Below are 15,959 nucleotides of genomic sequence, written 5' to 3'. Positions count from 1 at the left end.
GTATGTGGGTTATTTTTTTCCCCCGATTGCCAGTCACTTCTGGGGTGAATGTGTGGGAGCATCATACCATGTGGGCAACTGTATATAGGGAGGCTATGAGGACCATGATAGCAGATGTGGGGGGCTGTGGTGGCCATTATACTGTGTGAAGGGCTGTGTGTGGGGAACCATACTGTGTATAGGGGGCTGTGAGGACCCCCTTATACTATGTGTGGGGAGCTGTGGTGGCCATCAAACTTTGTGGAGGGTTGTGTGTGAGGAATCATATTGTGTATAGGGGGGCTGTGAGGACCATCATAGCATGTGTGGGGGGTTGGTGGTCATCATACTGTGTGGAGGGCAGTGTGTGAGGAATCATATTGTGTATAGGGGGGCTGTGAGGACCCTTATACTATGTATGGAGAGCAGTGTGGACCATAATACCATGTGTGGAGGGTGGTGTGTGGGGAATCATACTGTGTATAGGGGGATGTGAGGACCACCATAGCATGTGTGGGGGGCTGTGGTGGCCATCACACTGTGTGGAGGGCGGAGTGTGGGGAATGGGCCTGTGAGGATCCCCATACCATTTGTGGAGAGCAGTGTGGACCATAATACCATGTGTGGGGTGAGGCTAAACCTCAGCTTCATTCAGACACGGCCCTTAAGAAGCCGGTCCTTTGGACTCCACAGTGATCAATAGTAAGTTATCCCCTATTCAATCAATAAGGAATGACTTACTTGGTATAAACTCTTTAAAAGGCTTACCATTATGTTTTTAGTCTGCAGTATCAAACCAGACACCACTGATCATGGCACAAGCCCTTTAAGCTTTCTATCACTTCCACAGACTAGAATGAAGAGAGCCATGCACATGGATGGCCATCACTCTACTAGTAGATGGATGGAGACACTGCGTCACAGGATCCCAGCTCTTCCTGATGGTTGGCTCGTCGCTGATGGACGGTTGTGTCAGTCAGACATTTGTAGACTAAATACTGTACCGGTTGTCTGTAACAGCTGCCAGCCCTGCGATGTCCAGCACCAAGGAGGACTCGTGTGACCGGGTAGTGGACAGCTTGTTTGGGTTGTGGGGAGGTGAAGATCCTTCATGACAGAGCATACCGCTGCCGGTCATCCTCCAAAGCTGCGACCTCTTACCCGGCTCCTGATCACAGAAACACACTGATCAGTTTTCTAACACTTGTACTTGAATTTTAGATGCTCTGCGATTATTCTGCACATTTGTGGGAACTGGAATAATGAGTTTCCCAAGTGTTAGGAGACAGACTTTCAAATTAAAGGGTTGTCTATAATAGACTCCCCCTTTAAATGTGAACCTGGCTGAAATTGCAGCAAATGGCTAAAAAGCAAATTATACCAGAAGCAATAAAATACTTGGAGAATAATTTTAATGGGTGAAATTGCATCTAGGTTAATGTTAATCAGATCAATGTAACACATTCCTTACAGACGACCTGTCACTTATCAAATTTCAGGATCAGGCACTATATTTCGTGCAGTACTAACAATGTAATTTACTATGCAACCTGCGACTGCTCATTGATATATATTGGACTGACTTCCAGAGAACTCCGAGTGCGCGTGCGGGAGCATGTGCGGGACATTGGCGCGGCCAGGACGGTGAGCGACATCTCGGAAATAAAAACAATCCCGAGACATTTTAAGATGGTCCACAATTGCGACCCCGGGTGCCTTAAAGTTCGTGTATTGATGTAATACATATGGGCGCCCGGGGGGGGGGGCAATGTGAGAAAAGCGCTGGCGCAGGCCGAGGCGAAATGGATTACTATGCTGGACACTTTGTCTCCCCGTGGTCTTAATGAGTCTCTATCTTTTTCATCTTTTTTATGAATTAAGTGTTATAATTCTTTGTTCTTTCCTCAGTACCCAGTCCCTCCTTTCTGCCTTATTTATTTCAGCTCCCACGTATTGGTATTGTTTTTATGCAAATTATGGGTTTATTCCCTAATTTTATACAATTTCTATTATTTTTTGTTGTAGTTTTTATCTTGTGTTATGGATTGGATTTCCCTTGATGCTCTTATGATTGGGCTGGACAGTGCTCTGAATTGTATTGAAAACCCATGGATTGAATTCCTACTATGTGTTTCTACTTATATACCCATACCCGAGCCGGATGGTGCGTTGAATCACATTGAAAATCTATGGATGGACTCCTAATAACGCGTTAAGAATACAAGATCCATCCTGGCCTGGACAACTTAAAACTTATATTGGGATACTTACTGTTATCGGGTTTTTTCTCTATCTTCTTTCCGTGTATCTTATCTATACAGCTGGACTTACTGCACACTAGGTGCTGTGCGCGCGCTCTGCCTCCTCCGCCTGTGCGATCAGCTGTCTTGGTGGTGCGGGTGCGGGCGCTCGGACACTCTTGTGTCGCGCGCCCGCGCGTGCACACTTGCTCCTGACGGCGTGGTCGCGCATCTGGGAGCGGGGAGTGGCAGTTCATGCGCCGCTAATAGGCACCTGTCCATCTACACCTGCATATCAGGTGATCGATCACATGAGGCCTCATGTGACCGACACCATGGGATATATATACCTACTTCCTTCTCTTTTATATCACTCCCCTTGAGGAAGTGGCCCCTGGTGGCCGCGACACGTGCGTCGGGGTCTGTCATTGCGCTTCATTAGGCACTGGTCTCTGGCTCCTTACTTGGTAAGATATTGACTTCTTACTCCCTCCTTTTCACCTTTGCATATGGTACCACTGGAGGGCAGTGATGTCATTTAGATAGGTCTTTGAATCTATACTGCGATTGTAATTATTTATAAAATATTTATTAATATATGCTCACTATATACTCATTGTATACATTCTGGACTATCTATATTACCTATATCTTATCGTAATCCAATGCATCTATGTCTTTACCAAGCTGGATATGCTAATTTGTCTGTTACTTAGGCCTTTGTTACCAGTGCCTTATGCTACCCTCACAATGTCACTTTGTCTTAATTTTTTGTATATTTTGTATGTTTTTTAACCTGATATAATAAAAAATGGAAATTTTTTTAATGCCTTAAAACTCTCTATTCTCCTATTTATTAATGTTTTCTATGATTTGGCACGGTTTGGTGATCTGGGATAATACCTTTACCCAGATGCGCCAATGTAACCCTAATAGGGTCAAATTAGTAGTGTCACTTATCAAATGTGTAATTTTTTTTAACTAGAATAAATGCCGCTGTTACCCTGAATCCTGAGATATGGCTCTTCGTCCCTGTTTATACATACAAGTCTTGTTAGCCAACTGGGCGGTTCTCTAACAAGAAATCATTTATGGGGGCCAGGACCAGTTGGATAAAAAGACTAGATTTGTATACAGAAATTACTGGGCCGTATCTCAGTAATGGAGAGGCGCAGGACCAAGAGAAAAACTATGCCGAATTTAGAAGAACAGTGGCATTTACACCAGGTAAAAAAGTAAATTAACAATACATATATATGTATTTTTTGTATACCCTTTATACAAGAAAAGCCCATTTTAGCTTTCCATACCTTCTTCTTCAGGACCACTCGGAGGGTTTTGGGCTGGACGTCCAGGACCAGTTCTGCATAGATCACATTCTTAGACTGTGCGACAGATAGGACATTTCCTTCTTGCAAGCTGAAAATGAAACACATAAAAGAAATAAAATAATAATAAAATAATCATTGGTGCCAGAACACATGATCACAAGGTCTGTGGTGTCCAAAACCTCAAAAAATGAAAAACTGCTAACGGCATCATATCAGCCCCTCGCCCCCTTATCCAGGTCTGAGACACTTCATGCAAACTATAATCCAAAATAATCTTACCCTGAAAACGTGTAGGTGGCAGCAATGTAGATGAAGTTTTCATAATAAAGCTGCTTGCTGTCCTGGAAGTCGTTCATGTTGCAGACTATCTCTGAAGAGCCGGCTCCTTTCACGGTCAGTGTAATATAGGATGGCAGGATGGGCTCGTCCCAGGCGTAATCCAGAGAGCTGGACGCCTTCACTTCGGTCCGCAGCCGAGGCTCGGCAACGCCATGCTGAATGAACATAACCGGCACCTGCAAAATGTAAAGTATTGCACCGGTAATAGGAATCATGACTGACACATAGGCGGTCTACGACGCTGGATCAGTGGGATCCTGACAGTGCGCATGTCACACGCTGCCAGGATTCCCAATATTAGACTCCCTCTCTAGTTTTATACCAGGCCGGGAAAACTGAGATATTGAAAAACTTCTCCCTTTTATTATAAGTTATACTTTCACATTTACCTTAGAGAAATTATCCACTCGAAATGGAGGAGGCAGCTGATCCGTGTCACTGAATGAAACGCGGTACGTGGCGCCTTGCAATGTAATTTCCACCCTCAAAAAGTAACACTTTCCAAAGGTATCCCTAGGAGAGAAAGTTAGGAAAACCCAAGATAACAACTAAACTATATCATCACAGACATTGTGCTCCCAGTACTCTGCAAGTGAAGGTAAGAATGAAAGAGGGGAATCCTGACAGACACTATGGAAAGCTGCGAGAGCGACATAAGTGTCTGACTATATACCCTCAGGGTGTGACGTACGTGTGACTATATACCCTCAGGGTGTGACGTACGTGTGACTATACACCCTCAGGGTGTGACGTACGTGTGACTATACACCCTCAGGGTGTGACGTACGTGTGACTATATACCCTCAGGGTGTGACGTACGTGTGACTATATACCCTCAGGGTGTGACGTACGTGTGACTATATACCCTCAGGGTGTGACGTACGTGTGACTATATACCCTCAGGGTGTGACGTACGTGTGACTATATACCCACAGGGTGTGACGTACGTGTGACTATATACCCTCAGGGTGTGAAATAACGTGTGACTATATACCCTCAGGGTGTGAAATAACGTGTGACTATATACCCTCAGGGTGTGACTATATACCCCCTCAGGGTGTGACTATATACCCCCTCAGGGTGTGACGTACGTGTGACTATATACCCCCTCAGGGTGTGACTATATACCCCCTCAGGGTGTGATGTACGTGTGACTATATACCCTCTGGGTGTGACGTACGTGTGACTATATACCTCAGGGTGTGACTATATACCCTCAGGGTGTGACGTACGTGTGACTATATACCCTCAGGGTGTGATTATATACCCTCTGGGTGTGACGTATGCGTGACTATAAACCCTCAGGGTGTGACTATATACCCTCAGGGTGTGATGTACGTGTGACTATATACCCTCTGGATGTGACATACGTGTGACTATATACCTCAGGGTGTGACGTACGTGTGACTATATACCCTCTGGGTGTGACGTACGTGTGACTATATACCTCAGGGTGTGACTATATACCCTCAGGGTGTGAAGTACTTGTGACTATATACCCTCTGGGTGTGACGTACGTGTGACTATATACCTCAGGGTGTGAAGTACGTGTGACTGTATACCCTCTGGGTGTGACAATATACCCTCTGGGTGTGACGTACGTGTGACTATATACCCTCTGGGTGTGACGTACGTGTGACTATATACCTCAGGGTGTGACTATATACCCTCAGGGTGTGAAGTACTTGTGACTATATACCCTCTGGGTGTGACGTACGTGTGACTATATACCTCAGGGTGTGAAGTACGTGTGACTGTATACCCTCTGGGTGTGACAATATACCCTCTGGGTGTGACGTACGTGTGACTATATACCCTCTGGGTGTGACGTACGTGTGACTATATACCCTCTGGGCGTGACGTACAGGTGACTATATACCCTCTGGGCGTGACGTACAGGTGACTATATACCCTCTGGGCGTGACGTACGGGTGACTATATACCCTCTGGGCGTGACGTACGGGTGACTATATGCCCTCTGGGCGTGACGTACGGGTGACTATATACCCTCTGGGCGTGACGTACGGGTGACTATACCCTCTGGGCGTGACGTACGTGTGACTATATACCCTCTGGGCGTGACGTACGGGTGACTATACCCTCTGGGCGTGACGTACGTGTGTCTATATACCCTCTGGGTGTGACGTACGTGTGACTATATAACGTCTGGGTGTGACTATATACCCTCTGGGTGACATAGGTGTGACTATATACCCTCTGGGTGTGACATACGTGTGACTATATAACCTGAAGGGGTGACGTACTTGTGACTATATAACCTCTGGGTGACGTACGTGTGACTATATACCTTCAGGGTGTGACATACGTGTGACTATATAACCTCAGGGTGTGACGTACGTGTGACTATATACCCTCTGGGTGTGACGTACGTGTGACTATATACCCTCTGGGTGTGACGTACGTGTGACTATATACCCTCAGGGTGTGACGTTCGTGTGACTATATACCCTCTGGGTGACATACGTGTGACTATATACCCTCTGGGTGTGACCTACGTGTCACTATATACCCTCTGGGTGTGACGTACGTGTGACTATATACCCTCAGGGTGTGACGTTCGTGTGACTATATACCCTCTGGGTGACATACGTGTGACTATATACCCTCTGGGTGTGACATACGTGTGACTATATAACCTCTGGGTGTGACATACGTGTGACTATATACCCTCAGGGTGTGACGTTCGTGTGACTATATACCCTCTGGGTGACATACGTGTGACTATATACCCTCTGGGTGTGACATACGTGTGACTATATACCCTCTGGGTGACCTACGTGTGACTATATAACCTCTGGGTGACCTACGTGTGACTATATACCCTCTGGGTGTGACGTACGTGTGACTATATACCCTCAGGGTGTGACGTTCGTGTGACTATATACCCTCTGGGTGACATACGTGTGACTATATACCCTCTGGGTGTGACATACGTGTGACTATATAACCTCTGGGTGTGACATACGTGTGACTATATACCCTCAGGGTGTGACGTTCGTGTGACTATATACCCTCTGGGTGACATACGTGTGACTATATACCCTCTGGGTGTGACATACGTGTGACTATATAACCTCTGGGTGTGACATACGTGTGACTATATACCCTCAGGGTGTGACGTTCGTGTGACTATATACCCTCTGGGTGACATACGTGTGACTATATACCCTCTGGGTGTGACATACGTGTGACTATATACCCTCTGGGTGACATACGTGTGACTATATAACCTCTGGGTGACCTACGTGTGACTATATACCCTCTGGGTGTGACGTACGTGTGACTATATACCCTCAGGGTGTGACGTTCGTGTGACTATATACCCTCTGGGTGACATACGTGTGACTATATACCCTCTGGGTGTGACATACGTGTGACTATATACCCTCTGGGTGACATACGTGTGACTATATACCCTCTGGGTGACATACGTGTGACTATATACCCTCTGGGTGTGACGTACGTGTGAGTATATAACCTCGATATGATGTAGGTGAACACAATAAATGGTGTCACCAAAGCTTCATGGATTCATTAGACGAGACATGGAGCTTTTTGTAGATATTTACCTCATATTGATATGAAACGAGTTATTTTTATTAACCTCAAAGCCGCCGGACCAGGTACAGTTGGAAACATCCATTAAGCGCACACACAGTAACTGGTCATAATCATTTCTTGGCCAATGGAAGACAACACTTGAGCCGGACAGAGTTGAGATGTAACCCTCGGGATTGTTGGTGCCCTGGGTAGAGGAAACAATTGTCAGATGGCATTGTAGAGCTTGTGCCAGGTAACTGGCAGTATGGCATTTTTCTGGGTACACTTACCTGACCTCTTGCAAATTCTCTCTGGGCAGAGGCTAGTTTGTGACTTGATTTGTTGATTAATAGGTATCGAGGAGCAAAGGTGACCATACAGGTATGTCTGTACCTTCCTCTGCCTTTCTTAACATCAATGCCTAGAAGATGCCATGTATCAAAGGCAGGTAATTTTGGAAGATATTAGCACAAACATAAAAGGTGAAAAGTAAAAATAGACCAAGGGGAAAAGGTGAGAAAAATCCAGAAGAAGAAGGCAAAGCAAAACTTGTGAGGAAAAGGCGAGGAGAGACCAGGGGGGGAAAGGCGAGGAGACACCAGGGGGGAAAGGCGAGGAGACACCAGGGGGGGAAAGGCGAGGAGACACCAGGGGGGGAAAGGCGAGGAGACACCAGGGGGGAAAGGCGAGGAGACACCAGGGGGGAAAGGCGAGGAGACACCAGGGGGGAAAGGCGAGGAGACACCAGGGGGAGAAAGGCGAGGAGACACCAGGGGGGGAAAGGCGAGGAGACACCAGGGGGGGAAAGGCGAGGAGACACCAGGGGGGGAAAGGCGAAGAGACACCAGGGGGGGAAAGGCGAAGAGACACCAGGGGGGGAAAGGCGAAGAGACACCAGGGGGGGAAAGGCGAAGAGACACCAGGGGGGGAAAGGCGAAGAGACACCAGGGGGGGAAAGGCGAGGAGACACCAGGGGGGGAAAGGCGAGGAGACACCAGGGGGGGAAAGGCGAGGAGACACCAGGGGGGGAAAGGCGAGGAGACACCAGGGGGGAAAGGCGAGGAGACACCAGGGGGGGAAAGGCGAAGAGACACCAGGGGGGGGAAAGGCGAAGAGACACCAGGGGGGGAAAGGCGAGGAGACACCAGGGGGGAAAAGGCGAGGCGACACCAGGGGGGGGAGAGAGGCGAGGAGAAAGACCAGGGGGGAAAGGTGAGGAAAGACCAGGGGGGAAAGGTGAGGAAAGACCAGGGGGGAAAGGTGAGGAAAGACCAGGGGGGAAAGGTGAGGAAAGACCAGGGGGGAAAGGTGAGGAAAGACCAGGGGGGAAAGGTGAGGAAAGACCAGGGGGGAAAGGTGAGGAAAGACCAGGGGGGAAAGGTGAGGAAAGACCAGGGGGGAAAGGTGAGGAAAGACCAGGGGGGAGAGGTGAGGAAAGACCAGGGGGGAAAGGTGAGGAAAGACCAGGGGGGAAAGGTGAGGAAAGACCAGGGGGGAAAGGTGAGGAAAGACCAGGGGGGAAAGGTGAGGAAAGACCAGGGGGGAAAGGTGAGGAAAGACCAGGGGGGAGAGGTGAGGAAAGACCAGGGGGGAGGGAAGGCAGTAATTGCAAGAGGAAAAAGATTGGAAATGAAAAGGAGAAAAAGTAAACAAAGACAAAAGGGAATATGTAACAATCACAGAGTTATTGAATAATGAAACAAAGAAAAAGCAAGGAATGAGAGAACTGACGGCAGCTAAGCCAGAGAGTAAGGCTGTGTGCCCATGATGCATTTTTTTAAGCGTTTTCGCAGCGGCAATTCCGCTGCAGAAACGCTTAAAAAACGCTTGGTAGAAGGTCTGCCATGTTCCCCAATGATAATCCGCATGTGCTGTGCACATGCTGCGGAAATTTCCGCTGCGGATTATCATTGCGGAAAAATCCGCAGCACTACCAATTATTTTGCGGAAGCACGGCGTTGTCGCCGCCATTAACCGGCATTGGACCGCATGACATCCACATCACTGCATCTGTATATGCGGAATCCAAGCGTTTCAATGTGCGGATGGTACCCAGGTTTGGAGAAGAGGAGACTCTCCTCCAGACTCGGGTACCATGGTACCTGCAAAAAAAAGAATAAAATAAAAAATAAACATTATACTTAATTATACTTACCTTCTGATGGCCCCCGGTGTCTTTGTCTTGGCTTGCCGGCAGATCGCGATGGACTCAAGGACCTGCCATGACGTCATTTAGTCATGTGACGGGTCACGCGACCGCTGACGTCGGCAGGTCCTTTAGTGTACCGCAAGCTGTTGGCAAGCCGAGACGCATCGGATAAAGACACCGGGGGCCATCGGAAGGTAAGTACAGTGGTGGCCAAAAGTATTGGCACCCCTGCAATTCTGTCAGATAATACTCAGTTTCTTCCTGAAAATGATTGCAATCACAAATTCGTGGGTATTATTATCTTCATTTAATTTGCTTGCAAGGAAAAAACACAAAAGAGAATGAAGCAAAAATCAAATCATTGATCATTTCACACAAAACTCCAAACATGGGCCAGACAAAAGTATTGGCACCCTCAGCCTAATACTTGGTTGCACAACCTTTAGCCAAACCAAAATAACTGCGAATAACCAGTTCCGGTAACCATCAATGAGTTTCTTACAATGCTCTGCTGGAATTGTAGACCATTGTTCTTTGGCAAACTGCTCCAGGTCCCTGATATTTGAAGGGTGCCTTCTCCAAACTGCCATTTTGAGATATCTCCACAGGTGTTCTATGGGATTCAGGTCTGGACTCATTGCTGGCCACCTTAGAAGTCTCCAGTGCTTTCTCTCAAGCCATTTTATAGTGCTTTTGGAAGTGTGTTTTGGGTCATTGTCCAGCTGGAAGACCCATGACCTCTGAGGGAGACCCAGCTTTCTCAAACTGGGCCCTACATTATGCTGCAAAATTTGTTGGTAGTCTTCAGACTTCATAATGCCATGCACACGGTCAAGCAGTCCAGTGCCAGAGGCAGCAAAGCAACCCCAAAACATCAGGGAACCTCCGCCATGTTTGACTGTAGGGACCGTGTTCTTTTCTTTAAATGCCTCTTTTTTTTTTCCTGTACACTTTATGTTGATGCTTTTTCCCAAAAAGCTCTACTTTTGTCTCATCTGACCAGAGAACATTCTTCCAAAACGTTTTAGGCTTTCTCAGGTAAGTTTTGGCAAACTCCAGCCTGGCTTTTTTATGTCTCGGGGTAAGAAGTGGGGTCTTCCTGGGTATCCTACCATACAGTCCCTTTTCATTCAGACGCCGACGGATAGTACGGGTTGACACTGTTGTACCCTCGGACTGCAGGGCAGCTTGAACTTGTTTGGATGTTAGTCGAGGTTCTTTATCCACCATCCGCACAATCTTGCGCTGAAATCTCTCGTCAATTTTTCTTTTCCGTCCACATCTAGGGAGGTTAGCCACAGTGCCATGGGCTTTAAACTTCTTGATGACACTGCGCACGGAAGACACAGGAACATTCAGGTCTTGAGAGATGGACTTGTAGCCTTGAGATTGCTCATGCTTCCTCACAATTTGGTTTCTCAAGTCCTCAGACAGTTCTTTGGTCTTCTTTCTTTTCTCCATGCTCAATGTGGTACACACAAGGACACAGGACAGAGGTTGAGTCAACTTTAATCCATGTTAACTGGCTGCAAGTGTGATTTAGTTATTGCCAACACCTGTTAGGTGCCACAGGTAAGTTACAGGTGCTGTTAATTACACGAATTAGAGAAGCATCACATGATTTTTCAAACAGTGCCAATACTTTTGTCCACCCCCTTTTTTAGGTTTGGTGTGGAATTATATCCAATTTGGCTTTAGGACAATTCTTTTTGCGTTTTTTCATTGAAGACAAATTAAATGAAGACAATAATACCAAAGAATTTGTGATTGCAATCATTTTCAGGAAGAAACTGAGTATTATCTGACAGAATTGCAGGGGTGCCAATATTTTTGTCCACCACTGTATATATTTATTTTTTACCATTCTTTGGGTCACACTATATAAATCCATGCCGGTTGCATGGATTTATATAGTGTGACCAAGTTGACAAGTGATGCTAAAATCGCTCGGAACGCGCTTGACAACCCGCATGCGGAAATGCATGTGAAGAACGCTTCACATCCGCATGTCCCTGGCAGGAAAACGCATGTACAATCCGCATGTACAATCCACATGTACAATCCGCATGCGGAAATGCATGCAAAAACGCTTCACATCCGCATGTCCCTGGCAGGAAAAACGCATGTACAATCCGCATGTACAATCCGCATGCGTTTTTTCTGTCAGGTAGATGCAGAAACGCTCAGGAAAAAATCCAGAGCATTTCCGCATCGTGGGCACATAGTCTTATAGGTACAGAAATGGAAGACACAACAGAAGCATCATTTGGCTACATTACCTATATTGTAGATCAGGCCCGGGCGGTTTCCTTGCTGGATAACCTTTAAAGCTCGAACTCCACTACCTCCATCAAGAGAAAACGCTTGACACCAGCCTGGGATACTGTCCGGATGGATGCCTTTCCCAACTCTCATTGTGCAGCTATAACAAATGAATGTTAAAAATCAGTGAGAGAGAGTGCTTCCAGAACGATAAATTAAACCCATTAAACCCAACTATGGAGGCGATGCCTTGCTGGTAAATACAATCCATGCAGTCAATTTTTAAGAAGATACACTCAATGTACCATATCTGTCTGGGCCATATACATCAAGAAGTGCCTCCCACCCCTCCAAAGGGACAAAAAAATAGATATTTTATATATTCTTGTAAGACTTGAAATAGAAAGATATGAATAACTTAAACAATTCTCTTACAGGTTTGGCAGCTCTTTATCGGAGTAGCAGAATAAAAGAGGACTCAGACTCCGAGCAAGTTCATGTTCTTCAAACTGGCCGGCAGCATCTGTCTTGGCGTTGTCCTGTCTAAAAATCAACGGCAAACCTGCAAAAGGATACGAAAGTCTATAAGCACCTCAAAGAGTTAAATGTTGCGGTGTAAACAATACCCAATGGGCACATCTGCTGCAGAACATCTGAGAAGAACAAATATTTGCAATGATCATCTTCCCCAGTGAAATAATTCCCAGCCGACCCTCCATATAAATTCTGACGTTAGCGATACAATTTTTGGCACCACACCTGTAATAATTGATTAGTGACCCCCATCGACTAACCTGTTTTATTAATCAGCCAATAAGGAGCAGAAATAAATATTTTCAAGGAGCCCTCTGCCCTGCACATGATGCGTATGGTGAGGTTCAGCTGTCTCTTGTTGGCATCGTAAAGTCGCATCCTGACTATGTAGTTCTGAGTCCCGGGTGGGATCAACAGCTCTTTGCAGTGTTGAAAATTTTCCACTGCGATTCCTGTTAAAATGTGAGAGACACTTTAAAAAAGTAGCTAATGCCACAGATCAATGATGTCTAGTACTTTTGTACATTTCCTCTCTGCTGCAGATCTCTCAGATTGTCTGCCATGTTGACGATACTTGGGAGCTGCAGGCCGGACTCACATGTCACTTGTCAATCCTCCGCTGACTCTTCTCATTTTACAGAGACAGCTTGATTCATGCCATGCTGATGCTGCTGTGATTACAGGACTTTATTTGGTAAGAAAGTTCCCCCAAGACAGACACAGCTAGTATGTAATTTTCTGTTTGGCCAAAATATTCAACAAATTTTAGCTTCATCTTTCTCACTCACCATTAATTAATCTCTCTAAGCAGGGAGGAAGTAAAGGGCAGCAGTAATACAAATCTCCTACTACTCTGTACTGAAATATATGCAATGTGCAGGGAGGAAGTAAAGGGCAGCAGTAATACAAATCTCCTACTACTCTGTACTGAAATATATGCAATGTGCAGGGAGGAAGTAAAGGGCAGCAGTAATACAAATCTCCTACTACTCTGTACTGAAATATATGCAATGTGCTGGGAGGAAGTAAAGGGCAGCAGTAATACAAATCTCCTACTACTCTGTACTGAAAAATATGCAATGTGCTGGGAGGAAGTAAAGGGCAGCAGTAATACAAATCTCCTACTACTCTGTACTGAAATATATGCAATGTGCAGGGAGGAAGTAAAGGGCAGCAGTAATACAAATCTCCTACTACTCTGTACTGAAATATATGCAATGTGCAGGGAGGAAGTAAAGGGCAGCTGTAATACAAATCTCCTACTACTCTGTACTGAAATATATGCAATGTGCTGGGAGGAAGTAAAGGGCAGCAGTAATACAAATCTCCTACTACTCTGTACTGAAATATATGCAATGTACAGGGAGGAAGTAAAGGGCAGCTGTAATACAAATCTCCTACTACTCTGTACTGAAATATATGCAATGTGCTGGGAGGAAGTAAAGGGCAGCAGTAATACAAATCTCCTACTACTCTGTACTGAAATATATGCAATGTGCAGGGAGGAAGTAAAGGGCAGCAGTAATACAAATCTCCTACTACTCTGTACTGAAATATATGCAATGTGCAGGGAGGAAGTAAAGGGCAGCTGTAATACAAATCTCCTACTACTCTGTACTGAAATATATGCAATGTGCTGGGAGGAAGTAAAGGGCAGCAGTAATACAAATCTCCTACTACTCTGTACTGAAATATATGCAATGTACAGGGAGGAAGTAAAGGGCAGCTGTAATACAAATCTCCTACTACTCTGTACTGAAATATATGCAATGTGCAGGGAGGAAGTAAAGGGCAGCAGTAATACAAATCTCCTACTACTCTGTACTGAAATATATGCAATATGCAGGGAGGAAGTAAAGGGCAGCAGTAATACAAATCTCCTACTACTCTGTACTGAAATATATGCAATATGCAGGGAGGAAGTAAAGGGCAGCAGTAATACAAATCTCCTACTACTCTGTACTGAAATATATGCAATATGCAGGGAGGAAGTAAAGGGCAGCAGTAATACAAATCTCCTACTACTCTGTACTGAAATATATGCAATATGCAGGGAGGAAGTAAAGGGCAGCAGTAATACAACTCTCCTACTACTCTGTACTGAAATATATGCAATGTGCAGGGAGGAAGTAAAGGGCAGCAGTAATACAAATCTCCTACTACTCTGTACTGAAATATATGCAATATGCAGGGAGGAAGTAAAGGGCAGCTGTAATACAAATCTCCTACTACTCTGTACTGAAATATATGCAATGTGCAGGGAGGAAGTAAAGGGCAGCAGTAATACAAATCTCCTACTACTCTGTACTGAAATATATGCAATGTGCAGGGAGGAAGTAAAGGGCAGCTGTAATACAAATCTCCTACTACTCTGTACTGAAATATATGCAATGTGCAGGGAGGAAGTAAAGGGCAGCTGTAATACAAATCTCCTACTACTCTGTACTGAAATATATGCAATATGCAGGGAGGAAGTAAAGGGCAGCAGTAATACAAATCTCCTACTACTCTGTACTGAAATATATGCAATATGCAGGGAGGAAGTAAAGGGCAGCTGTAATACAAATCTCCTACTACTCTGTACTGAAATATATGCAATGTGCAGGGAGGAAGTAAAGGGCAGCAGTAATACAAATCTCCTACTACTCTGTACTGAAATATATGCAATGTGCAGGGAGGAAGTAAAGGGCAGCTGTAATACAAATCTCCTACTACTCTGTACTGAAATATATGCAATATGCAGGGAGGAAGTAAAGGGCAGCAGTAATACAAATCTCCTACTACTCTGTACTGAAATATATGCAATGTGCTGGGAGGAAGTAAAGGGCAGCAGTAATACAAATCTCCTACTACTCTGTACTGAAATATATGCAATGTGCAGGGAGGAAGTAAAGGGCAGCAGTAATACAAATCTCCTACTACTCTGTACTGAAATATATGCAATGTGCTGGGAGGAAGTAAAGGGCAGCAGTAATACAAATCTCCTACTACTCTGTACTGAAATATATGCAATGTGCAGGGAGGAAGTAAAGGGCAGCAGTAATACAAATCTCCTACTACTCTGTACTGAAAAATATGCAATGTGCTGGGAGGAAGTAAAGGGCAGCAGTAATACAAATCTCCTACTACTCTGTACTGAAATATATGCAATGTGCAGGGAGGAAGTAAAGGGCAGCAGTAATACAAATCTCCTACTACTCTGTACTGAAACAAATGCAATGTGCAGCCTGTGAGTGAATAAAGGTAATAAACGGGATAAAGTATTCATTATTAGTTATCGAGTTTTTCAGACTTTTCAGTACACATAGCTCTACAGAACACATACAGTTCTGCTTGCACACACTTTACTTCCAAAACCTCATACTTACTAAACTGCTGTCTCATTTTATGCTGGAACCGACAGAAGCCAAACGGTGATGTGGTGTTCTCAATCCGCTTCCTCTACTGCCCTGCACTGATCAGATAGATCAGGGTCGGTCACAGACAAAGATACCTCTACAGGGGTTCTCGCTAGTGATCAGGAAGGATGCTATATGAATGATCCTTTAGATCACGAAGGAAGCT

At 45.3% G+C, this 15,959-nt stretch overlaps 1 protein-coding gene across 1 annotated transcript in view; it reads right to left on the bottom strand.

The window, feature by feature from the left end:
• The window catches only part of VPS13D (vacuolar protein sorting 13 homolog D), a 225,904-nt gene that overhangs the window by 109,098 nt on the left and 100,847 nt on the right, over positions 1–15,959 (bottom strand). The window contains exons 46-54 of the mRNA XM_073655412.1: positions 12,656–12,847; positions 12,297–12,423; positions 11,879–12,021; positions 7,741–7,871; positions 7,480–7,655; positions 4,279–4,402; positions 3,830–4,065; positions 3,530–3,638; positions 984–1,147 (exon numbers count right to left, since the gene is read on the bottom strand). Of these exons, the coding sequence (XP_073511513.1) occupies positions 984–1,147; positions 3,530–3,638; positions 3,830–4,065; positions 4,279–4,402; positions 7,480–7,655; positions 7,741–7,871; positions 11,879–12,021; positions 12,297–12,423; positions 12,656–12,847 (1,402 nt within the window). The remainder of the gene's footprint in view (positions 1–983; positions 1,148–3,529; positions 3,639–3,829; positions 4,066–4,278; positions 4,403–7,479; positions 7,656–7,740; positions 7,872–11,878; positions 12,022–12,296; positions 12,424–12,655; positions 12,848–15,959) is intronic.

Source organism: Phyllobates terribilis, unplaced genomic scaffold (assembly GCF_046119375.1).
Source record: "Phyllobates terribilis strain yellow unplaced genomic scaffold, ASM4611937v1 Scaffold_12__6_contigs__length_324123572, whole genome shotgun sequence".
NCBI classification, from domain to species: domain Eukaryota; kingdom Metazoa; phylum Chordata; class Amphibia; order Anura; family Dendrobatidae; genus Phyllobates; species Phyllobates terribilis.
The sequence above is the reverse complement of the archived record's forward strand: the minus strand, read 5'-3'. Positions and strand labels throughout refer to the sequence as shown.